This window comes from Cololabis saira, chromosome 16 (assembly GCF_033807715.1).
Source record: "Cololabis saira isolate AMF1-May2022 chromosome 16, fColSai1.1, whole genome shotgun sequence".
Taxonomy (NCBI): Eukaryota; Metazoa; Chordata; class Actinopteri; order Beloniformes; family Belonidae; genus Cololabis; species Cololabis saira.
Window position 1 is genome coordinate 30,494,499 of NC_084602.1, and position 26,523 is coordinate 30,521,021.

At 39.8% G+C, this 26,523-nt stretch overlaps 1 protein-coding gene across 2 annotated transcripts in view; it reads right to left on the reverse strand.

Annotated features, from left to right (window-relative positions):
* Positions 1–26,523, reverse strand: part of sntg2 (syntrophin, gamma 2) — a 130,770-nt gene that overhangs the window by 71,778 nt on the left and 32,469 nt on the right. For both annotated transcript variants that reach the window (XM_061743582.1, XM_061743581.1), the window contains exons 2-8: positions 18,692–18,829; positions 18,520–18,576; positions 18,305–18,362; positions 16,207–16,250; positions 12,528–12,569; positions 11,396–11,483; positions 4,500–4,582 (exon numbers count right to left, since the gene is read on the reverse strand). In XM_061743582.1, coding sequence (XP_061599566.1) covers positions 4,500–4,582; positions 11,396–11,483; positions 12,528–12,569; positions 16,207–16,250; positions 18,305–18,362; positions 18,520–18,576; positions 18,692–18,829 — 510 coding nt within the window. The remainder of the gene's footprint in view (positions 1–4,499; positions 4,583–11,395; positions 11,484–12,527; positions 12,570–16,206; positions 16,251–18,304; positions 18,363–18,519; positions 18,577–18,691; positions 18,830–26,523) is intronic.

The following is a 26,523-nucleotide window of genomic DNA, read 5'->3' on the forward strand; positions in this document are numbered from 1 at the left end:
AGTTATCTAACATTGTCTGACGTTGCAACCCGTATCCAACCGAGGACCGACTTTAACGTGTCAGCTGAACGGACAGACCATCAAACAAGCAGAACAGCTCCGTCGGCACCAATGTCGCACTGAAACATTTTCACAGATTTGTGAGCGCAGTGTACCAGATAAAACTGGTCCGAGGTCAGTACGCACAACAAGAATTCATACATAAGGTGCCTCGGATTATACAATGCACTGATGATTTTTGAGAAAATGTAAGGATTTTAAGTGCGCCTTGTAGTGCGAAAAATACATTATTTTCAGACGATCAACAACAACGATGGGTCACAGAGTCCCTTAATTTACTGGGCAGCAACTAAAAAGCAGCCAGATGTTACTTATCATTAACTAATCCATACCTAGTGTGACCACCTGCATCAAAGCAGAAGATCTGGGAGTTTGGGAGCATTCACAATGCCAAAGAGAAAAGGCAGAGTTTTGATTTAATAAGCTCATCATCTTTTGCTGCACACCTCAGGTTGTATTTGCCTAATTAAAGGACTCCGAAACAGAATTTTTTAATGTTCTTATAAGTAAAAACTTGAAAGAGTGTACTTCCTTAATCACAAGTCTGAAAGACATGGCTTTAAACCTGCTGACACCTCCAGTCCAACACATACTGGATTTGTACGCCATTATTAATATTCATCCTTTCTAAAGCCGGGCATACACTGTGCGATTATCGGCTCGTTTTGAGCCGATTTTCCAGTCGTGCGACTTTTTTTTGATCGGGCCCGATTTTGACCCAATCGTTGCTCGTGCCTCGTGCAGTGTACGTGGGGTAACGACGAGAGATTAACACCTCACGACGAGCTCCCGATCACAAATCGTGAGGTCGCAAGAAAATCAAGCGTGTTTGAAATCCTGGTCCCTCCTCGTGAAGGAACCGCACAGTTGAAGCAGCTGCGACCCGATTTACCTCATCCTTTCACAGAGAGCATGCGCAATCTCTGATGTTACCTCAAAAACTATTATTTGTAGTTTAAGTGTTGCAAATTCACATTACAAATCATGTTTTAATAGCAAAAAAAAGACCGCATTTCCACGTACGGTGCGGGTCGCCACGTACCCTACGCCGTAGGCTCTGCGTTGGTTTAACGCGGAACCATAAATCAGCCTTTAGTGTGTGCGCTGTCTGCTGTAGGCCGTCAGGTCACCCACCTTTTCGTTTCATCTCGTTCCCACCTCCTGCGTGTAAATTCTTTTCACTTTAAAAAAAAAGAGCTATTTATGTTAAGCATAGGATAAAAGTTTGAACTCGGATTTTTGGGAAGTATTTCCAAGATCGTTATTTTAATAGCGGGACTATTTCCAGCGGCGCCTGTGTCGAGGAGCGCTTCGGACGTGTCACGTGATCGCGCTGGACCAATAACAGCGGCCCCTGATGTAAACAAACCTGACGTCATACAATGTTGGCGCAACCTCGTCTTCCCAAATATGTAGAAAAATACAATATAATGAGCCGAAAAGTGCACAAAAATGACTAAAACAGTGTTATATGATGCCACAATGAAGATGAATTATAAACTAAAGTGAAATAATAAAAATCGCCCATATTGTGATTTCGTTTTTATCATTGTGCTGTACTGTTCGGAACAACTCTTTTTTCTCTTCTCATTTTGCTGGGACACCGGGTTCCTCCGCGAGACACAACTTTTGCGGTATGCGTTCATTGTTATGTCTAAAAATGATGCGCAGTGCGGGAGGATTATGATCGTATAGTGTGAGCAGACGGGTCGCATCAGAGCATCGGCTCGTACAGTGTGAGAACATAAATGGTGGAGTGTGAACTTTTAACCTCCGCGATCTAGTCGTGCAGTGTGAGATGGGGCAGTCTCATACGATTCAAAATATCGCACAGTGTATGCCCGGCTTAAGAGTTGGTGTTTGTAAAAACTGTTCACACGTTCAGACTGCATCCCTCTGCTGGCGTGTGTGACAATGATTCCCAGGGCTTTTGACACTCGGATGACCAACAAACGCATCACTGTTGCTGCTGCCACAACCCACTTTTGAAATTTCTATTACAAGGTCCTTGGAAAGCTCACAAAAATCCCGACATCCCATCAGTTTGCAATCACTTCAAAGATTTGTTTTAGCCATTCCCCATCTGCTCTGACAAAGGTTTGTTGCAATGAATTAGAAGAAGAACCTAGCACATATATCCACTATTGTCTATAACAAAACATTTCCCTGCTGAAATAATAAGACTGTGGCTTCGGATGACGTGTGTGCAGCTGCTCCAGTTACTAGATAACAAAATGTTACATCCCAGACACACTAAAGTACTCGGATCACAGATTTTCCACCTTGAGAACAGACGTCTCTCCATCCATTTAGGACAATATTTGTTCTGCTGCGTCTCCGAGTTGTGTGGTACCTCAAGGTTCCATGTTGGGCCACAGTTTCTTTTCGTTATATATGTTTCCCCTAAGGCTCTTGGGTTTTGCAGAAAGTCAAATTTAAATTAAATTCAAGTATCTAGTACTACTAAACTGTCTACTTTATTTGGTCATCCTGACCTGGGAGCGAAAGTGGCTCAGGTAGAGTGGGTCATTCAATAATTTAAGGATTGGCGGTTCGAATCCCGCTCCCCCAGTCATCTGTTGTGTCCTTTTTTATTATGTTACCTCTTTTCTTATCATGTTATTTGTTATTTAAGCATACTCTTAAATTAAGTACTTATGATTTTCGAAAACCGCGGATAAGCGATAAGTTATGGATAACCCCTGAATGCAGGCATTGTGACATAGAATTGTCAAATTGGTCTGATTCACCGCACGAATCGGCACAGATTACTTTTGTAATACTGTATTTGACCCGGTCTTTGTACGTTTTGACCGTAAATAAACTTAATTCTCGTCAGTTGTGTGAAATAAGACCTGGAAACAGGCATTGTGGCATATAATTGTCAAATTGGCTTAATTCACTGTACGAATTGTTACAGATTATTTTTGTAATACTGTATTTGACCCGGTCTTTGTACGTTTTGACCGTATAGAAACTTAATTCTTCCCATTTTAAGAATGAGATATGTACCTGTTGTACTCTACTGCCCTTACTTTTTAACAACTTGTGCTTTTTATTATTTTACCTATTTTCCTCTCATTTTATTTCATTTTATTTGTTATTTACTGTTTATTGTGCTATACAAATAAACTTGCCTCGCCTTGCCTAGGGCAAGTGAGTTTCCCGCTGGTGTGTGAGTGTTGTATGAATGTTCCAGTGGTGGTCAGTCTGCCTCAGGGCAGCTGTGGCTGCACATGTACATTAGTTTACCACCAGCAAGTATGAATGAGGAGGGGATGAATAATTGTAGTCCTTTGAGTGCCCAAGAAGAGCGGATATAAATCAAATCCATTATTATTTCATACATACATGTTGCTGCTTGCGAGGATCCTTGGTGTGTTTTTTGTTACTATAGCTTCAAACTAGATAATAGATAAGGTCTGCTGTGAAGAGGCTCATGCATAAGTTGAAGGCAACCTCCATCCAATGTACTTCAAGAGTGTATTTCATGCCTTCATTATGTCTCTTTTAGATTATTGTAAGTCTTTGTATGCTGGTCTTTATTAGTCATCCCTTTTACCCTGCAGGATGTACAAAACTGCAGACATCTGCTTTCAGACAAGAAAGGATTGGTGTGACCACATCACTTGTGCACTTGCCTTTCACGCCGGTTCCCATTTCCCAATATCCAGTTCAAAAAGACGTATATTTTACTCAAGTCCTAACCGCACAGCACCACTATACTCGCCTGAGCTTTTATATCCCCACTCTCCAGCCAGTACACTAAAGGTCCACCAAGCAATTACTGTTGCTTATTCCTAGATTGAGGGTCAGAAACAGACGTGACAGAGCCTTTTCAGTGCAGACCCTAATCTGTGCAACAGCCTATCCTTCCACATCAGAGCTGCCAAGACGCCTGATCATTTCAACACTGCTGGCTTTTGATCCTAGTTGAGCAGGGTGTCTTCACTTTTCCTCTGCAAAGCCACCCCATTTATTTACTTAATTGTATCTCTGTCTTATATTAACATCGTTTATTGCTTAGTCTAATCCAATTCATTGGTTATTTTAGTTTTGCAGAGTAGACCTGCATATTTTGATAGTTATACAACATTTTGTTCTAGAAAGTTTGGTGCTCTGCATTGACCATTGTTCTTGAACGGTCTGCCCCACTTCACTACAAAAGGGAGGATTTGTTAACGTAAACTCCTGACAAACTCAAAATATCAATTTATGCTGATTAAACACATTTATAAACACAAAAGCGGCAGGGCTACTTTAAAACAAAAGCAGAAGAAGTAAATCCATTACACTTTCAATCTACCACATTATTGAGAAGGTGTTAATAATTGCAGAGAATGAGGCCTTGGGATAGTTTGCTACACCGAATCTACTCATATAATCCATTTAATTCAATCCAATCAACATTCATGGAATATCAAAGAGCTCTTTCTTACCGCGTTATTCCCATTTCCATTTAAATGCAAGCCGCTGTCGAAGAGTGGAGAGGATACACGACTGTGATCCAGCCCTGGAGAACCTGAGACAATTTAAAAGAGAGAGAGAGAGAGATGCTAAGATTCCCGTTCTTTGCAAAACAGATCGAAAGAAATCCTGCAGAAATTCTAGTCCAACTTGGTGCCATCTTTGCCACTGCTTAATTCCCTCAGAAACAAATACAACATGACAGAAGCTGACATAATCCTCAAAAACAGTGCAGCCAAGTTCACGGTGTTAAATGTGAGGGTTTATTATGGGCTTTATTCTGCTGCCCTGCCTCTAAGCCATGCTCTGTAGATCACAGGCAGCATCTAAAAGAGACGGATGCTGCTTTTTGATGATATTAGTTTGGCAGCGGAGTAACTGGTTTCTGATCCGGTCACACTCTGCAAAGTGTGGGAAGCCGTTCCAGGCCTCTCGCGCCCGCCGCGTGTGCCACCGGCACAACAAAGCGATGCCTCTGAGAGAACAACACTTGAACCTCTCCACTCGAAGGCGGAGAAACCACGGCGCGCCAGGCCACACGACGAGAACACTGAAGCGAACTTGTGATTGTTAACTTCCCCACAAGATGGCAAGGCTGGAGAACGTAATGGTTCAATGAGTGAGATTTAAATATTCATGAATTTCCCTACATCTGTGTGCACGTCTTAATTAGGTGAAATACACATAAGCGTAGTCATTGTGCTTGCTGGTGGAGACTGAATTTATTTAAATAGAGATTATTCATTCCTTTTTGTTTCGAGTGAATTAATGAGACAACAATTAGTGGCACCTCAGCAGGGTGGATGTTTGTTTCCAGTGAATGACTAGACATCTAAAGCCCCAGATGTAACGAAAAAAAAGGGACTCATTCACCTTTTATTGTATCTTTGTGCCAGATGAGGCAGATTTTCCTGCCCCTGGACAAAGCTACGCCCAAGTTTTTGGTTTAGCTTACTTAAAATCAGTTTTCCTTAAGTTAAAAACTTAATTTTTATCTAAAGTTGAGACCCACGTGTTAATAAATGTTGATATCACACAAATACATAAAAAGACATATTTATCTAAATCAGGGGTCGGCAACCCAAAATGTTGAAAGAGCCGTATTGGACCAAAAACACAAAAAATGTCTGGAGCCGCAAAAGATTCCAAGTCTTGTATAAGCCTTACAATGAAGACAACACATGCTGTATGTATCTATATTAGTTACCTGTATAACTGGGGGAAGATTTTTTTTCATTATGCACTTCGAGAAAAAAGTCGAAATGTTGAAAAAAAGTCGAAATTTCAAGATTAATGTTAATGAAGTACAATCTTGAGAAAAAAGTCGAAATGTCGAGAAAAAAGTCGAAATGTTGAGAAAAAAGTCGAAATGTTGAGAAAAAGTCGAAATGTTGAGAAAAAGTTGAAATGTCGAGAAAAAAGTCGAAATGTCGAGAAAATATTCCAATTTTTGTGAAAAAAGTAAAAATGTCGAGATTAAAAAGGAAAGGAAAAAGGAAGAAAATAAGAGAAAAAAGGAAGAAAAAAGAAAAAAAAGAAGAAAAAGAAGAAAAAAAGGAAAAAAAGAGAAAAAATAAGAAAAAACGGAAAAAAAAAAAGGTCAAACATTTTTGAAAAACCTCCAGGGAGCCACTAGGGGCGGGCTTAGAGCCGCGGGTTGCCGACCCCCGATCTAAATGTTTTTAGCATAAGAAAAGTAATTATTTAAAAATTGTTAAATACAAAGTTGGAAGGGTTTTTGATTTCATATATATACTGTAACTGGATTTTTTTGTTATTTCATGAGTCAGACATTAAAGGATTTAAATTGTTCTCCACTTACAATCAAGGAACATTATTCATACTCGAGTACCAGTAAAGAGGAAAAAAGAACTATTGTAAGCAATAAGTACAAAACCCGTCTAACGTCACAGCATGGTGAGTGCGTGGTGAGACGGGCACGTCCCAGTGTTGTGGGTGTTCCCTGCAGTGACATGTTTGAAGGTGAAAGGAGTAGCTACTGCTCCTCCTCTGATAAGAGTTCAATCCACCATCAACACAGATCAGAACATTCTGGGTCAAAGACTGCGTAAGAGGATCTGCACAACTGGACTCTGAGCGAGCCGACACTAAATGATGGCGGGCCTGCCGTCCCCCGAGGGCTCAGCTCAGCGGGGTCTCGGAGGACCCAAACTGAGAGCCTACCTGGGGGAGCTGAAGCCCGGCTGGGAGGAACCCCGGGGAACTGCCAGGCTGGAGCCGTTTGGCCCAGGCCTGATTAGCACAGGCTGCCTGCAGGTTAGCCGAGCCCCATCCGTGCACGCTGACCCACGGCTAGTTCAGCTGCTCCGTTGATACTATTAACAGCAAAGCGTCTCCTCTTGTGTGAACACGGACTGCCTTTTTGCACTCTGTCCAGCCTCATGAACACACCACAAGGGGAAAACAACTTTTAAAGGGAATGAAAAGGAAACTGAAATGTTTCAGTGTAACCTGCAAAGGTCCAAAAATTTGGAATGAGCTTGGTAGTGCTACAAAAGAGTCTGGATCTCTCTCAATTTAAAAAAAAAGACTAAAACAAAAATTGTTATTAAATTATGTCTCTTATTAAATTTTTTATGTACCAATACCTCATGTATTATTTGTATAAGAATATATTTGTATCTAGGAAATCTGAGGAGGTCTTAGGGCTTTTTTTTTGTTTTTTTTTTTTAATTTATTTGTGTGTGTTCTTCTTATTTAGGTTATAAGGTTATTATACTGTATGTATATGTATTATATGTGTAATTTATAGTTGTTTTGCTGTGTGACTGGGCCCCTATTCATAAGCTACAGTAGCTTCTGGGGAGTCCCATTTTACAAACCTCGATTGATTATTATCTGTATTTGTGTTTTTAAATAAACTTTAAACTAAAAAAAAACAAAACGAAACCACTTCATCCCCACGAAGGAACATTGTCCTCCATTTACTCAGATATTAATAAAAACAACAACTTCCAAAGAATTAAATTTACAACATTCATTAAAATGTAATCCAATTACTAAACACCTCAAATTGGCGCGCGCGCACACACACACACACACACACACACACACACACACACACACACACACACACACACACACACACACACACACACACACACACACACACACACACACACACACACACACACACACACACACACACACACACACACACACACACACACACACACACACACACACACTTGTTATTACATGGCCCAGAGCCGTTAAATGGTGTCTGCAAGCATTTGCTCAGAAAACCCTGGAGACAACAGAAGACAGTTGAGCGATTCACAGTATTACTTTCAACACTTAGTGTATTTAAGCTGTTTAAAGAGTTAATTACTTTTTACCAGTCTATTGTTTCAACAATCTAACACCGAGCTATTAGTTCATCCAACAGTGATCACTTGTGCAGCATCTGGATGATATAACCACATGCATATTTTGAAATACTCAACAGTTACGGTGTGGGCAACTCCTTACTTCTGTTTGTGCAAATCGATCCATACTGTCAAGTGTAGCCCAACCCAAGTGCAACAGGAGCCTTTAGGTGCCCAAAGTGCTTTTCTGACTTCCAATAAGCTCCTTCATCTCACACCGCTACAAACGTAAATTCTGGTCCATATGTCAAGTGCAACGACCACCCCGAGAGAATGGGTACGCAGCAGAGGCAGATAAACGGCCTCTCCACAGAGACATTGGAGACTTGCCCCTCCCACGTTAATAACGGAGATTTTGTTTCCAAAAACACGTGAAAAACAATTCAAGTCAGACCCAGACACATTTTGTGACAACAAAAGGTCAGACATTTTTCTCTCGCAAGGTCTGATATACAAATGTCGTTGAGAAGCTCAGTGTTGATACTGAGGAAAAGCTACGTGGACATGAGTCCTCACATGAATATAAACATGATTTCTGTTCAATTGGAGGAGCAAAGTCCTGCAACATAAGATTAGAGTTCTTTATTTGGAGACATGAAGTGGCCTCACAGATGCTCGGTGCCTTTTGGGTTTATGAGACACGACCGTGAATCCTCTTGAGGGCTGGACAACTGACCTCCTTCATTTCTGGTGGCTGGTGCAGATAACTGCCTCCCCATCCTGGTTTAGCTGACTGGTTTCAAAACAAACTGAACAAAGCTTTTCGTGCCTTAGCTGCAGACGCACATAATCTTTGTGGGGGAATTTTGGTCAACTTTAAATACACTGATTTTCCAAGCTTTTGTTGGGTTATTTTGTTTTTATTTTGGGTTTTGTTTTTTTTGTTTTTTGTTTTTTTTTGGGGGGGGGGGGGGGTAAGTCCTTTAACTATTACCCAAAATCATCTTCATATGGACACTTTTCAGGGAGCTGTATGCTAGAATAGATCCTGCAGACAGCGCTGTTCCATCGGGGTTTGGCCCAGCTCACGTGTTAGGAGTGAAGCATTATGCTTCAGAAGTTTATATTCAACATTCAGTTGTTCCCAAAAACATTTATTATATCTGTTAAATATGGCCAAATGGCCAAAAACTAGTTTGGCATTATTAATGAATTACACAAAACCTGTAACACTTGAAAAAACTAAGGAATGAATCACTTGGTATGTAACAACTTTTAATTCAAGGTAAGGAAAAAAAAACAAAAAACATAGGCATCGTCTACTCTGCATGTGTTACTTATTTGTACAGTTTATGGGTTTAAACAGTTGGACTGGAGGCCCGTATGGTTGAAAGACTCGGCTCTGGACTGATTCTTCTTTAAACCTGTTGAGAATGTGAAAAGGAAAGAAACATTTTTGTGAAACTTCAGGAATAAAGCAGTCATTGTATAACGTTGCGTGACAGGGTTTGTTATCATTAAATCATGAATATTTAATGTTACTTGATGATGTAAGACAAAGCCTACAGGCTGAAATATGCTTCTGCGTCACACCAACGCAGAGCACACGCCGCAGCCGTGACGCCGTGCTGAACCCTTCGGACTTCTCCGTCTCTTCATTTGGTCGCGGTGCAGTACCCCCCGCGGCCACTAGTTAGCGATCTTTTTCTGAATGGTTTATCCGACTTTTTCCGGTCACAGTAAATCAAAGAGATAAGGACAACTATTGTGCAAAAAACAAAAACAAAAAAAATCACATATAAATGAAGAAAAGAGCCCTGGAAGTTCACTACTGATTCAAACCGGAAACCGGAAATGCTTCGCTTTCAAACGAACCAATCACAGCCCTCTCGGTCTGCGTGTGGACGGCGTCTCCTCGACGCGTAGTTACAATTTTCAGGAGGTGCACGTCAGTGACGGCGCATGTGACGGCGTGTCCTCTGCGTGTCCAAAAACCACACGCCGTAGGCACGGCGTCATTTTGACGCAGAAGCATAATTCAGCCTTAACTCTGCAGGTTGAAGTATCCATGTCCTGTTACAAGCCTCAATTTCAAAATATTTCCAGCTACATACAAGGAAGTATGTTACTGACAGCATTAGTTGGTCTTCGGTGGTCGGCTCGGTCACCACACATGACATGATTTATGTTTGTTACATTACCTTGAGTTATTGGCAGCAGTGGTTTTCCCCTCCCGCTGCCATGCTGGTGCATTCCCAACATTAAACCTAGCAGCAGAAGGAAATGTTGGAAGTTAACGTTGCACGGCTAACAGAAAGGCTATTAACAATTAGAGGGCATGCTAATGATAATAAATTACCTTTCAGAGATGTTCTGAAAAATCCTCTTCCCTGCAGAGCTTCATGGAGTCCACTTCTTGTTTCTGGACCGTACCGCAACTCCCACACGTGAGGTTATATTGCAAATTTGAACTGATAAAGTTAGCTCTAGCATTATCTTCTAACTGGCAAACGGTAAGATGAGCCAGGAAGCCTCCTGGACATCCTTATCCTCACAATGGAGTTTGGTGGTGGAGAAAGCCACGGAGACCATGTCGACCGATGAAGAAAGCGCAAGCAAAGCAGATGAGGGGGAAAGGAGTTTCTGACAAATCTTTTGAGTTTTCTGTTCTCGGTTTTTAAAAAAGGCCATCCTATAACCCAAAGGTTTTCTGAAAAACTTGACGGTACACGTTTAAACTTTTATTTAGAGATCAAAGCTGCTGTATTTGAAAGAAAAGTCGGCTTCGGGTTTCCGTTTTCTGGGTTGCTGCACACTTCCACAGGTGGACTGCAAAGCTTTAATGGCTTCAGTGTTGTTCCACAATGGGGGGAAAAAAAGAATGAAAATGCTTCTTTGGAAAAAGAAAAAGGATGACAAAAAGAAAACCTTACCTAAAAACAACACAAATGCTGGATGAAATGGAAAGCAATACACAAGATGAAGGGACACGTATGCACTGTAAAAATCAAAATGATTGTTTGTTTTTTTAGAATCATTTTCATTATTATTTTGTGTGATTTCGAGAGCTATTTTGCCTCCCACTTCGGTGCAGCTCTTTATCGCTCCTCTTTTCATTTATAAAGGACAATGGAGTCCCACTTAATATGAAAAATTTGCACAATCCAGAAAATTGCCAAATCTGTCACCTGCTTTCGCTTTTAAAACTCCACATTCTTCTTCTCTTGCCCACGATTGTTTTCTCTCACCCACATCCTTCACCTCTTATCAGCTCCACTCCAACGATTTTAATGTCTCCGTTTTCATCTTTTCCAGCTGCTGTGGGTATCTCCTTTTCTGCCATTATTGCCCACCTCGGGCCACAGAGCGTGACAGTTTGTAACTCTGAAATGAACGCTCATCTATTGAAACGCTTTAAAGCGTAAGTTGAGGCGCCAAAAAAGAAGAAAAAAAAGAAAAACACAACATTCTGCTCTGAACAGGATTTTGCTTCTCTATTTTGGAGAAATTAAATGTATTGTTGGATGGTGGATTCTTACCTAGAGGCAGTTTTAGAAACGAAGGAACTTCTCGCAAGTAGCGAACGCTGATGGTGACCTCGTCCCCTGCGGTGCGTAGGAGGTGAACCTGGCGGTGAGAGATCCATATAGATGGCAGAGAGAGACTGTGAGGGATGCAGAATGATCAAAATTGATCTCATAAATGAAACAAGCCACACTCGTGCCAATCTGCACACTGCCTGAGCAAACAAAATGCTGCAGGAGATGAGGGAAGAATATTTAATCAGAATGTAAAGCCTGACTGGAGTGGTTTCGCTTCACTCATCAAAAGGACAGAAGTGGAAAGCTGGTATGTGACAGCTGACTCCACAAAGTAATGTGCTGCAAATGTCAGGTTTTTGATGTCTAAATGATGGAAAATATGTACCCAAAAAAGTCGACAGCCAGTCTAAGAGGCATTCCTGTACGTTTAGAATTAACATGATGAAATATCAAATCTGTCTATAGTCGTATCAGATGAAGGAGACAGTGAAAAGAAAAGCGAGCCGTGTGAGTGCAGGCAGCATTTAAGGTAACTTCTGCTCCTCCAAACACACACATGGTGTCATTTCCCTCCCTGTCTGCTCCTACCGTCTGCGGTAACCTTTGTTGCTTCAGCCGGAGCAGCTGTCAGCGCTGACAGTGAGACGGCTGCCGCTGCAAACTCTGGATTTTGTTCTTGCTCATTATATATTGTGATGGTTTGTAGGTGATTGCAGCGAACAGCTGTGCTGAGCTGCACGAGGAGGCAGACGACAGGCAGGGAGATGTGTGGGAGATGATGGCAGACAATAAAAGGGATTTATAACAAAAAGCAGGAGCTAAATTGGAGAGAGAACTTAAGCAGATAAAAAGAAAGCAGCTGGAGTCTACGCGGGAGCTCAAATATTAGCATTCTCAATTTTGGTGCTGCTTCTGATATTCATCAGCTCATTTTCAGTCTTTTCAATTTGTCACAGTGTCAAGCAAAAGACAAAGAGGCTCCTGCAAAGATGAGAAATGCAGAGGTGAACCTCTTTGTTGATGAACAATGGCATTTGGTGCCAAACCCAGGTGGGGGAGGTTAACCAAGAACTAATAGATGGAGGGAGAAAAGTTCTGGGATTTAAAAAAAAAATTTAAAGATACTCACAACTTCCTCATGAGTGCAATGCTCTACATTTATGCCATTGACCTGAGGAGGAAAAGAGACGGAGGTGAATATATATTGGATAAAGGAATAACTCATTTAGTCTTTACAGGTCCAGAGCGCGGATTGGTCCGAACCACACACGCCTTCCGGGCTCTGAACATCTGGATCAAGCCATGGACGTGTGTTGCAAAAGAGATCCACAAAATGAATCCAAAGGCAAAATATGACTGAATAGTATAAAGGAAAAACATTTTTAGCACCCAATACAAATAACTATCAAATTACAAGGAGATTCAGCACAACTGCATTGAAATGATGTATAAACACAAGAAAGTGACTGGAGAAAGACTGAAAACAAGCAAGTGAAATAAAAATCCCCCCAAAAAGCTACTGAACTGAATAAAACATGATAATGACAAAGGGCAGGTCCCCAGTTATCCTCAGACTGCAGCATAGCGATCGCATTCAATGTGACAATCTAGTAACCAAAATTATAATGAACAAATCAGACTAAAATGAACTTTTAATACTTTTAATGATACACTGATTGAATCTATATTATATATATATATATATATATATATATATATATATATATATATATATATATATATATATATATATATACAAAAAAACTAGACGTCTTTTGACACAGTTTGTGAACATATAAAAAAAAGAGACAATTCAATGACCTGCAAACCTCATAAATCTGTATTTTATTCACAACAGAAACTAGGAAATAGTTAAAATGTTAAAAGTGAGTTGGATGGTGAAACAGCTGGAACACGGGCCGCAAATTTAAGCTGGACAGGTACGTGGTACTAAAAAGAAACTCCTGGAGGAACATTTGCAGCCAAGGTCAACTATAACGTCAGTGACATGACGGCATGAGAAGAGCATTTTTGAGCCGCAAGCTGTGATCCAAATAGCGTACTGATGCACTTTCACTTTCTTTAATGAGTGTGTGAGCGCGCTCGTTTGACAACACTCCGCAAGGAAAATGTTGTGTTGTTGACAAATCTGAAGTGGCAGAACATCACGGCAATGCGGCTAAAGCAGCCAAACTAAGGAAGAGCACAGCTGCACTTTAAAAATGGAACAGCACTCATTCACGTGCTTTGCATGCAAGTCATACAAAGTACATCGTGTAGGAGCGTACTAATGAAAATATGTAACTTGGAACATAACTGTAGAACCTCTCAGAAGTAAACGTGCTCAGGTTTGCCATTCACGGATAGATTCAACTACAAATTCATGAAAAAGAAGTTTAAAATCTATACTTCTCCCTGTAAAAGGAGCACAGATTTTTAATATCACATCATCCACTCACCAAAATAACAACAGACTAAGAATCGGAAGAAATCTCTGTGTGCATGAGACGAGACTAGCAATCATTTCTGGGTGCTCCTGATTTTCGGGCCTTTAAGCCAGGTATACACTGTGCGATTATCGGCTCGTTTTGAGCCGATTTTCCAGTCGTGCGACTATTTTTTGGATCGGGCCGGATTTCGACCCAATCGTTGGTCGTGCCTCATGCAGTGTACGTGGGGTAACGACGAGAGATTAACACCTCACAACGAGCTCCCGATCACGAATCGTGTGCTCGCAAGAAAATCAAGCGTGTTTGAAATCTGCCTCATCCTTTCGCAGAGAGCATGCGCAATCTCTGATGTCACGTCAAAAACTATTATTTGTAGTTGAAAGTGTTGCAAATTCACATTACAAATCATATTTTAATAGCAGAAAAAAAAGACAGCATTTCCCACGTCTGCCCAGCCAATTCCTTGTCCAATCACGGCGTTGTCTAATGTCTAATTGCTAAAGGCTGATTTATGGTTCCGCGTTACACCAATGCACCGTACGGGGCGCGTCGCTGCGTACCCTATGCCGTAGGCTCTGCGTTGGTGTAACGCAGAACCATAAATCAACCTTCAGTGTGTGCTCTGTGCGCTGTTCTGAACACAACACTGTTGTGCTCATTTTGCTGGGACGCCGGGTCCCTCTGCCAAGACACAACTTTTGCGGTATGGGTTCATTGTTGCGTCTAAAAATGATGCGCAGTGCCCACCCAATCAGAAAAGGTACACATATTTTGTGATTTTTTTTTATATATATATATAAAAAAATTAAATTCTAAAAAAATAAAGGATCCCCATAACCTTTGATTGGGTGGGCAGGACGCACGTTTGGGTTGGAACAGCCCACCCCTGCCCCAAAACCGTCCTCGAGTTCCAGTACACAGAAGTCCGACATAAGGATTATGATCGTATAGTGTGAGCAGACGGGTCGCATCAGAGCATCGGCTCGTACAGTGTGAGAACATAAATCGTGGGCTGTGAACTTTTGAACTCAGCGATCTAGTCGTGCAGTGTGAGATGGGGCTGAATCAAACGATTTAAAATATTGCACAGTGTATGCCCAGCTTTAGATGGCACCAGGTTCACACTGAGCATGATCCTTTGATCGTGCTTCACCGTCAAAGCGCTTTTGGAAATCTCCATCTAACACAGTTCATCTTGCCATTCACAAACAGAGCTTAGAGCTCTGCTACACAAAGAAAAGCCAAACATGAACTTGAGGCAGAAATGCTGGGTCTTCTCTGGACAAAAGCTCATTTACAATGAACCGATGCAAAGTGGGAGATGTCCCACAGTTAGACGCATCTAAATTACAATTCTTGTGCTGCATCCTTAGAACTTATAAAAGGATTACCGATGGTGTAGGAGCCATTATTTGCCTGGTTATTTACACTGTTTGTGTATTTCTAGTTGTCACTGGGTGGCAGGGCAGGTAAGGGTGGTGATTTGGGTCATGACCCCGTCTCCCATGGCACGGGAGACGGGGAGGCCGCTCTATGAGACACCATTGTTTACCAACCAAAACCACCTATCTCGCATTGATCGCGTTTCCACGAGGTAAAACATATCCTGGATGTGGGATAAATAAATGGGAACCTCGCCCGATGGTGGACAACCAACTGAGTGTGTCAAAACAAGTCTGCACCCAGGCGAGAGGCTAATTGGTTGCCAGGAAAGTCGCTACAGTTGGTATAAAGGTGTATTTGTGTCTACGGAATGGACACCTAGCAGGTCTGTAAAGGAAAGGAAAGGAAAGGAAAGGAAAGGAAAGTCCCGAGAGGTAAATACAGACCTTAGAGCAAAATATGCTCCCACCAATCCAGCAGTTTCCCCCCCAGAGAAAGTCTTACAGCTTTCAGCAAGGCAATACTGAACTGCATTTTGTATCATTACAAATCAGCTAATATATTTCATGAAATGGTAAATGTCTGTAATGCTCTGTTGTCAAATGCATTTATGAGATTTGCAAATAATTTCATTGTATTTGTATTAACATTTTAAGTTGTAATATTTGGTATTGTTTACCGGTGACCTTTTCAACATTAAACCACAGCATATGAGGTACTTGTTTATCTAAAATTAACTCGTGTAATCAGAAGTTTGTGGGGGGTTTTGCCAACAGCACAAACATTTAAAGGAGCAATGACATATCAAATGACTCCATTAATACAGTTCAATTATCAGAATATTAAAATCCATTTTTGTTTTTGTTCCCCTAGTCAAACAGTTACAAATAAAAGATTACTATGTTGTACAAATTGCCTCCTCTGGCTGTGACCCGAATGGCTCTTGGAGCAAAGATCACAGACGGCTGTACCAACCTGCAGCACTGCGTCCCCGACGAACAACTTCCCCGTCTGATCAGCTGCCGGCGTAAATTTACAGAGGTTAATGAAAACATTAGAAAATAATTGCTCATTTCTTACATGGTAATGTGGTGGAAATAGCAATCAGTGTCTCTGTCGGACTAATCTCAGGCAACATCCTACAGCCCCGAATGAGGACAGGAAAGCATGAAATTCAGAACTAATCAGGATATAAACTCATTAGCAGCGGCGCAAGGAGAAACAATAGAAACTCTGTCATGAAAAGATTTGTCAAGCTCTGGGAAAAGGAACCTTAATGTCATTGGGATATGAAGACATGAATTTATTGCATCCAAAGATATTGAGAGACATGTGGACAAAACACAAATTACAGGGATATTATTCACTTATGATGGTCCAATATCAAAACTGAATACCAAGAGGTCATCAGTTATTACAGTTTCCCTGACAAAAATGATTAAAGAAGCCTCTCTTCCCTCGAGACATTAGCACGCTGTATTGTTTTCTCCGCTCTGGGTATTAGTCAGTCATCATGAATAACTTTCCCATTGGACATCTAATTAACGGTCAATGTTTTGAAAGTTGTAACTGCTTATCTTCTGTGTTGCATCAACTGCATAAATACGTCAAACAATCAAAAAAAAGGATTTAAAGGAATGCCTTAGAGGCGCCGTTCAGACCTTGCATTAACATGCATCCTGAGAAGTCGCCCCACAAGTGGCCGGTGCCGCGTACATGCGCATTAATACCCGCCATTAAAATGGGTGACGTGTCTCCAAGTGATCACATCTGACCTTCCTGCTCTATATGCAAATGAACAGGCACACTTTACCTCCAAACACATGCCACAAACACCAAGACGAAGGTGAATGGCATGACAAAGACATTTGTGTGCATGATTAAAATGAGTCCCGCTTGGCGGTCCCTGAGTCTGTCCCAGCATGCCTTTCTGTTCAGACTAAGGAAACACCATAGCCACAAAAAGATGTCTCATGTCCGGGAAAAGATTAACGGCAATGTTCGATCTTGCTTGGTGAACGGCAGCGAGCATACAGAGGCCTTAGAAACACAGATGTAGTTCGTATCAGGTGAAGCCAGTACAGAAGAGCTTTCAAGTGGAATACTACTGATTCTAGCTCCAAAAGGTCCCATAAAACCATAAACTTTGCTCAAAAGCTCATTTCTGGAGAGTGCATTGGTTAAAAACAATTACTTGCATAATAAGTTTCACGGATAATTTTTTTCCCCCCTTCCATCGGGTTTTAAGTATAATTTTTAAGGTCTGTCTTCTTGTTCTTATAAACTCCCTTGATCCCAAAAGACGGCGTCAACTAAACACCAATCTTGAAACTTTAAAACAATGCCTTCAGGAATATTCACAGGTAATGAAATTAATCGCTCATCATCACCGTTTTGAAGACAATGTGGTGTAAATTCATTTTTCCCAGCCTTAAGGCCTCTTTAACCGTGTGTCATGTTGTTTTTCTAAATAGGCTGTTTTGTAATTGTTTCTTGAAGTTTTGATGTCTGAAAGACTACATTGTAAACTGCGTAAATTGTAACAAATTGTATCCATATTTCACCAGCACACAGCAAAATCAGAAGTGTTAAATCAACACGAGACAGTGTCCGTATGTGACCACTCTTTTTACTGTTATTTTAACACCGTTTAGTGTAAAAGTAAAATGTTCAGAGTGGAATTGATAATGTTTTAGTTTATATTTTGAGTATGGCATGCTTTCCTGCAGTGTTACATTTACCATGGCGAATTAATGAAAAATGAATTAATTTCACTCTGAAAGTCTGGTGATTTTACTGTGCAAATGGTCGGGATATTCGTATTTGAGGTACACTTAGATATTTGTCTGTATGAAAAGAAACTCAACCAAGGGAAACTATACTTAAAACACCATCTCCCTTCCAAACTGGGGTATGGAGCTTTAAAAGCGTGATAAACCAAGGAAATTGATATTGACTTAAAGTGGGGGAACATTTTTCTTTTATTTTTGTCTTTTCTTTCATTAAATGTTGGAATAAAAGTCAACAATGCAATAATATGAATCCATAAAAGAGCTACAAGAGTTGTTCTTACCTACTTGATCTTTAAAAATCTTTGAAATAACCACTGGCACGTTGTGCTCGGCACCTCCCTGAAAATGCAGAGAGGAAGATGAATAGTGTTAAAACTGGGTTGTAAACTTCTTTCCAAAACACTGTTCTCTAAACAAAACAGCCATCCATCTCTGCTGCCCAAAAGTGTTTTAATCTCCACTGTAGTCTCTGTGAAATGAGATCGTGTCTGCTTACTTTGATGCTTAAGCCCAGACCGCCAGTCGCTTGTCTTCGCAGTACAACAGTTCTGTGCTTTAGAAAGTGGGAGTTTCTTATTGGCAAAGGGATATTGTGAACATAGAAACAGTATTCTGGACTTATGCAGCATGAATTACAATGCAAGTGTCAAGTTCTCGTGTGCACTTACATTTACTTGGGATTCTTTTCCGTTTGTGCAAACCACATCCAGCTTCTGTATGGTCAACGCGTCTTTGCTCAGTTTCAGGCAGACGTCATAGGTATTGTTGGTCTTCTCATTGTACAGCAGAGCAATTCCAGATTTTGTCTGTTGGAATTGAAAAGAGCATTAACATTTGGCGAGCAGAGCAATGACACGCATAACGAGCATTTTAATCTTTCCTCAACATGTTATTTATGTCCGCTCTTCTTTAGGTCTTGTTTTGGGTAATTCATTACAGTATACTTTGCAGTGGTAATTCCTTGCGTCAGAAAAAAAAAAAAAAAAAAAAGAGCTCTTGTGCTTTCAATTCTAATGAGTGAACGAGTGACAGAAAATTTCAGGAAACCTTACATGCCAATTAATCTCTGAGGACGGAAATGCCATTGACAGCTAATTTTTCAACACTTAAATGTGTAAACAATTTGAGCAGTATGATCAATTTTGTCCTGCAAATTGAATTTTTATCCTCTAATCTTCACTCTCTGGTCATTATTGGAAATGCCAGTTTAAACAAAAACACTTCTACATAGGCGTTCAAACAGGATGTCAGTTGTGCTATTTGACACCGTTCATTACATGAATTACCATGCTAGCAGCCTTGGAAGGACAGAAGATCAATGCTGACTGTAGAAATCTGACAGTCAAGCATTAGTTTTATTTTAATCCTGGTATCTGATCATTTATTTAAAAACTAGATGGGATTAAAATGCAACTTGGATTTCATTCAGTATTGGATAAACCTTAATTTGTAAAAAAAAATAGAAACAAATAAATAGTGTGAAGTCATCCAAAGACAATCTGCAGGCGTGAGGATTTAATAAGGCAGCAACAGATACCATCAAACATTCATGGTTGGAAGAAACTGAACTTTTATGTAATTACTATCGATCAGTTTTCTTTACCTGCAAACTGAGACTTTGCTTTATTGCAAATTTTCTGTTGACCAACTATGATTGACCACATGCAAAATCTTTTTTAATTCAATTATAGTTATGCATTTAATTAATGAAAAAAAAAACTGCATCAGGCTACTACTTTTTCTGTGATTTATAGTCAGAGATCACCAATGCATCAGTGGCAAATCAGTAGGTGGTCAGGAGTTGGCACTCGATCATTAGGTGTTTAAAAACTTGTTCAAGGTCCTCCCTGATGGATTGCTGAACCGTTGCCGATGGCCAAATATCTGGAGCCACTGAAGAATCCCAATTCCAGCTACAACCAATTTTCTCTCTTTTTCACAGATAACCTCTGCCACCCACATGCATTCATCTATTCCTTTGCCCAGGTTCTGTCCTTTTCCGTTTCCTTTGTTTTCTGAACAAATCACAAACAGCTTTCACCACCTGTTTCTTACCCGAGACCATTCACCTTTCCCAGCAGTTAGGAAACATTTCCTGTGTGAGTTTGGTTGACAAGAGACGCTTTTAGAAAGCAGTCAGCCAACCGAGTCACTGTCAGATGATCAATCGATAATCAATCCAATAATGTGAATTGAAGCAAGATTTCCAATTAAAAGACAAAATTCAATAATCTGAGATGAACAATACCGCCACTTTGTCTTTGTTAGCTTTGCCAAAGTGGGCAAGTTCATCAGGGTGATATTTAAGCATCATAATATGTTTATTAAATGTTTGTATGGTTGTTTTTCTATGTTTATATGGTTTATTTTTGCTATACATTAAAAGTCACCAAGTTCTAGGTTTAAAAAAATCAATTACACGCTAATCACTAAAAGCTCTGCTTATCATTGTGTTAGCATCCTTATTCTTGTGAGCACCAATTTCTTGTTTCAAAAACAACTTAGGCGAGTTAATCACTGTCCCATGGTGAAGTCCACATGAATCCTTCAGCTTTTATGTAGAACAAACAAGAAAAGTTTTATCATTACAGGCTAACTTTGTTGTGAAGAAAGCAAAGCAAGGTGGTGGATTTGTCCCCTGGACCCCGTCTTAATAGAACTGTGATGGCTAAAATATCACACAGACAAACCATTATCTTCCCTCCCCTCTTATATTGGTTGCTTGAGAAAGGCTGACTTTATGTGGCCACTTCCATTACTTTCCTGTGTTTCATCAGAATCCTGCCACACCAGTCAACTTTGATGGATGACATCTCAACAAATGTAAAAGCACCTGTCTGTTTTTGATGGAAAAACAATTGCAAGTGGAACTGAAGCCATTTTATTATAACCTAAGGACCTCAAATTTCCCTGTGTGGGCAAACTACATATGAATGAGTAAAACGCCCACACAAGCATAGCACAGCTAAAGCAGTTTGTCTGCTCACGAGGTTTAAAGCATTGGAAGGCTGCACCACTGCACCCTTCCTGACCCCGTCTGAACAGCTGGGGTCACTGGTTTTTGGGAAGTGGGGTAAGACACGGCTTCCTCCCTTCACCTCTTAGGCCGTTTTGAGACTAATAACCCAGGGAACTTGGCGTGATTGGGGACTTGGGTTCATTGGGATAACATCATTCGGCTGGTTCGAGTTTCCTTTCACACTGCACTTTGCCAAACGAACCAAACCTTCTGTTTTTTTTCCCTTGTTTTTTTTTTTCATCAGGATACGGTTGAATTTATTCAGTTTTACAGCACAGAATCAAAGAAGGTGATGAGAATGAAGATGTTTCCATTTGTAAGCAAAGCAATTTAAATACAACACATGCATGAATATAATAAAATTAAATCAGTTATTTCACAAAATGTAATGAATTTTACTAAATGTAAGAAGTCTTTCATAAACCCCAAAGATGTATGTCACATACGCATCACTGAACATGAATAGCAATGAAAAGGAAGTAAATATTTCATGAAATGTGCTTTGTTTAAAGCAAGTTTCTGTTTTGAATTTGTAAGGCACAAGCTTACGGAAGTACGATTACATGAAAGCATGAAAGCATCGCTGTCACTCTGACACAAAAGCATGTGAAAACAGACAAGACAATCCACATCAGTCCAGATTTAACCTCGTGACTGTAATGAGTCTAAAACGGGAAGAGAGGAACTACCAAAACTGGAAGTTATGCACAACAAAGCATCAGAGGGAAAATGTTTGCTACATCAAACAATTGATTCAAATTTGCACAGTAATCATAATTCATAGTGTCTGATTAATGATATTATTTTAAGAGAAGCATTATAAAGAGAAAAATCATGGTCCAAGCATAGATCCCTGTTGAACCAAACCTTCTGAAAAAGGCTATGACATTACAGTAACAAAAAAACTCATCTTTAAGTGGTACAAATGTTTAACACGAAAGTGTCCCCTATGGACGTGGAGCCGAAGTCACTTTTACGAGGCTGTCTGAGATTTAGTCTTGTTTGATCACGTTTTGCCTTTTTTGTCACCGTCTCATGTCTCAAGTCTCTTAATTCCCTATGGCATGATGCTCACTCTAGTTCTGAAAAATGTTTTATTCATGACATCAGGCCATAAATACTAGTACTTGAGAGATAAGTCACTTGGGTCGTTTTTGCCAATAGTAGGAACGAGAGCTAAGCAATGCACCCTAAAAACACAAATACAGTCCTAAAATGAAATTGAAACAAATATTTTAACATATTCTAACAGAAAAAAAAGAAAAATTAATTGGTGAACCATAAAAAAACGATTAAGAATGAAGGTATTTTCCCAATATTGACCATATTGATATTTGACCCCATTCAATTTCTTAAAATTGAATAATCTGGTCTCACTTGATGCCTTTAAGGTTCTTCTGAAAGACTTCTGAAAGAAGCAAGTACAACTGGCTGTAGATGCTTCGACTGCTGATTTTGTTTGTGATTTGTATTTCTGATTTGTTTTTAACTGTTTTGTTATTGTTGGTTTTTGCAACTTTGTGTTTGTGCTGCTGCCTGTCTTGGCCAAGACTCTCTTGTAAAAGAGATTTTTAATCCCAACGAGACTCTTTTTCCTGTTAAAATATATAAAATATATAACTAAATAGCATTACACAAGAGTATACGAAAAGTACTTTTTTACTAACTTAAGAAGGTCAAAACTGAAAAGTGATTGCAGTTCACTGACTTTTCTTCTGAAGCATTCCTTAGTTTTCTGAAGAATAGTAGGTGATACACTTTTCCATTGATGTGTTCTTGAGGGATCAGGATGTTTGAGAAAGGTCACAATCTGTATGAGAGCCCGGTCAGGCAATTCTCTTTTAAGACACTTGGGAATGAAGGTTGTGCTCTGTTCTCACCAAACAAGACAGAGGATAAATTAAGACTTTGTTGAAATGTGGCTGCGACAGTAACACGGTGGCAACATTCAGGGGACACGAAACAAGCCAAACAATTTTGTGACACACAAAGCACACAACAATCAAGTGTTAGTGCATGAAATGAATAAAGGAAACCAGTCTCCACTTGCATTAAACTACACTTTGCCACTGCCAAAACCCCTTGCACAGTTCCCCTGTGTATCCCCTCATTTCTTGACAAATAAAGGAGCTATTCACTCTGAATAATAACCCCTGTCTTGAGTCAGGTCAACAGTAAATTACATTTGACGTTTAAAACTGTTGCACAGCCATAAACTTCTACAATCTTGTGTCAAAGAGGTTTACTGCACCAGGGACAAAAGCTAATTTACACGCATTTGGCTGATCACTGAATAAGCTTGTGTACTTTACAAAAAAAAAATAAATGAAAGTAATTAAAATAAAATATCAAGTATACTTATTTGAGAAAAATGTTGTAATTTCATTGAAGCAAATCTTTAAGGTGTTTGGGAGTACAGCTGAAAACGGTGTGCCATGCAACACTGAATAACTTGAATAACTACATTTGTAAGAGCTGCAGAGATGGCATTAATCTGAGATGACATTTTATGCATTCACATATTTACACTTTTTTATATCTTTTTTACATCTTTACAGTTTGATAAATGAGCCAGCTAATGAACCAGCTACAGTCACTTAATTCTGGACTTCAGATCCATGTGTAGGCATGGCCAGCTGATGTTGATTTGAAAAGTCTACATTTTTAAACCCTTGAAAACCAGATAGATATTGATCATTTAAACCGGAAGAACACAGCACTCGTGTGCAAGAAGCAATCTGTAAGCTGCAAGAGGCAAATTAATATACACAAAGTATTTCACTGTGAGTCCACGGTGCTATGTAAGGTGCCTAGGCACATGAGCTTGTTTGACTGAACGAGGTAGTGTGGCAAACAATCATGTGTTATTCCAGCAAGTCATCAAGAACCAAGTCATAGTCCAGATTTTCACGTGTAAAATGACTAAAATAATACATTTGGCATATTCAGTTTCATTGTGTGAGAACTTTTCCTCATCTTGTAACAGTAATGTCACAGTTCAGGGGCTGTGGGTCTTCAATGATGGTGTTGCTAATAGACACAACATACAACTACAACACCACAACTAACACCTTTCTTGGAAAAACCTAAATTGTCCAAACTTTTAAAGAGGAAAAATTAAATTAAATAAAAAAAAAGTACTTATGCTGGAGTTGAAGCAAATGAAAATATGAATGAAAGGAGAGCATAGTCGAAGAACTTACCAAAGTGTTAATCAAGTTTTAAAGCGGAAATTTAAGGAAAGTCCCCTAGTGGCAAAAACAATTTCTTAACTTCTTCCAGATCATTCATGTGAAACTGAAGTACCTGGGAATGAAAATCATGAGTGAGTTTCCATCTCCACAAGAATGACGCAAAACCTAAATATCACAAATGAAAACCAGAAATAGAAATGCCTAGAATAATAAACAAATTAAAAAAATGTCTAAAGTTGCTCAAACTTGACGTAGTCCCAAATCTTCAATCATCAAAATCTAGTTACCATTTATGCTCCTAATTTAGATGAGCCATCATTCATATCAGACATGGTACTACTGTTCAATGAAAACTGTAAAGGGCTGGGTGTCCTGGGAGGAGACTTTAATTTAACACTGTGTTCAGGAGATAAATCCTCCCAAGCAAAGGCATCCGACCCTAAATCTGCTAAGGTCCTCCACGAACTATGTAAGGACTGTGGTCTAACTGATGTTTGGCAGGAGTTAAACCCAGGTGTTAGAGATTATACTTTTTTTTCAAATGTCCACAATTCCTACTCCCGATTAGATTACTTTTTTGCTCCTTCAAATTACATGTACAAGATATCTAAGTGTAGAATAAATCCAATCATCCTCTCAGATCGTTCTAGAATCCACCTAACGATTCAAGTTGATCAGAAAAGTTTTATCTCTAAACGATGGAAATTTAACTGTTCTCTTCTTAAAGATAATGCATTTAAATCAAAAATGCAGGTGTGGATTACAAACTATATTAAAGAAAACAATGACCCCTCCTTAGAGCCCGACATTATTTGGGAAGCAGCAAAAGCTACATTAAGAGGTCTTCTTATTTCCTATGCCTCATTTAAATAATGAAAAATATGTTAAAAGAAACAAACTAGAGACAGAAGTAACACAATGTGAAAATCTTCACAAAAATGCACCCACAGAGGACAACTGGAGACAATTAACTGCTGTCAAAGCAAAATTAAATATCATGATATCAGACGAGATCATACAAAAAAATGAATTATACTCGACAAAAAGAATACGAATTTGGAAATAAACCAGGTAAATTATTAGCTCATCAAATAAAGAAGGAGCAAGCTGAAAAAACTATTAAAGCAATTCACTTGAGAGAAAATAAGATTACCTATCACCCAAAAGAGATAAACCAAACATTCTTCGATTTTTACAATAGTCTTTATAAATCGCAAGGGGGATACTCACAGGAAGAATTGGATAATTATCTCAGTAACATCAAGCTACCTGAAGTCTCTAATCAGGAACAACACTTTTTAAATTCACCATTTACACAAACAGAAATCTTAGCCACAATTAATTCATTGTCTTTAGATAAGAGCCCAGGACCAGATGGGTTCCCAGTCGAGTTTTATAAAGAATTTTGCCCTGAGATTCAACCCATCTTTATGGCAATGGTGAATAAACTTTTGTAAAAAAAAAAAAAGTACTCCCTCAGACAATGAACTTGGCTCATATTAGTACCGTATATTACACAAGAGTGGTAAAGACCCCTTGGAGCCCTCATCATACAGACCCATAAGTTTCTTAGATCATGACTATAAGATTATCACTAAACTTTTAGCAAGAAAGCTGGAGTCCGTCCTACCTAAGTTGATCAACCCAGACCAGTCAGGTTTTATAAAGTGGCGATATGCAGCTGACAATATAAGGAGAACCCTGAACATAGTAAATTTGATCAACAACCAACAGAAGCCCTCTCTCTTGCTATCATTAGATGCAGAGAAGGCTTTTGATAGCGTTAAGTGGAATTCTTTGTTCTCTGTTCTGCACAAATTTTATTGATTGGATTAAAGCAATTTATAAGACGCCTGTAGCAAGGTTCGTGCTACGGGGGTCACCCGACAGGACAGAGGACACAGGGTTTTGTGCAGGAAACGGTTTATTTACTCCTCTTTCACCCAGACACACGTGCCAGCACCTTCAGCAGCTTCCTCCCAGCAGACCTCTTGCTGCTGTGCAGCTGCTCTTTATGAAGGCAGGCTGGGTGGAGAGGCTGATTGGGCACACCTGTGCTCAATCAGCTGAGTGGCTGCTCCTCCACCCTGCCACAACGCCTAAAGCTGCAGTCATAACCAATGGCCATTGTTCAGATTTTTTTTCCTTAACTAGAGGGACAAGGCAGGGGTGCCCTCTGTCTTCATTGCTCTTTGCTTTGGCAATTGAACCTCTGGAAGCATGTGTAAGAGATAGCACTAACATTCAAGGTTTAAAGACTGATAACAACGAACATAAGATTTCCTTG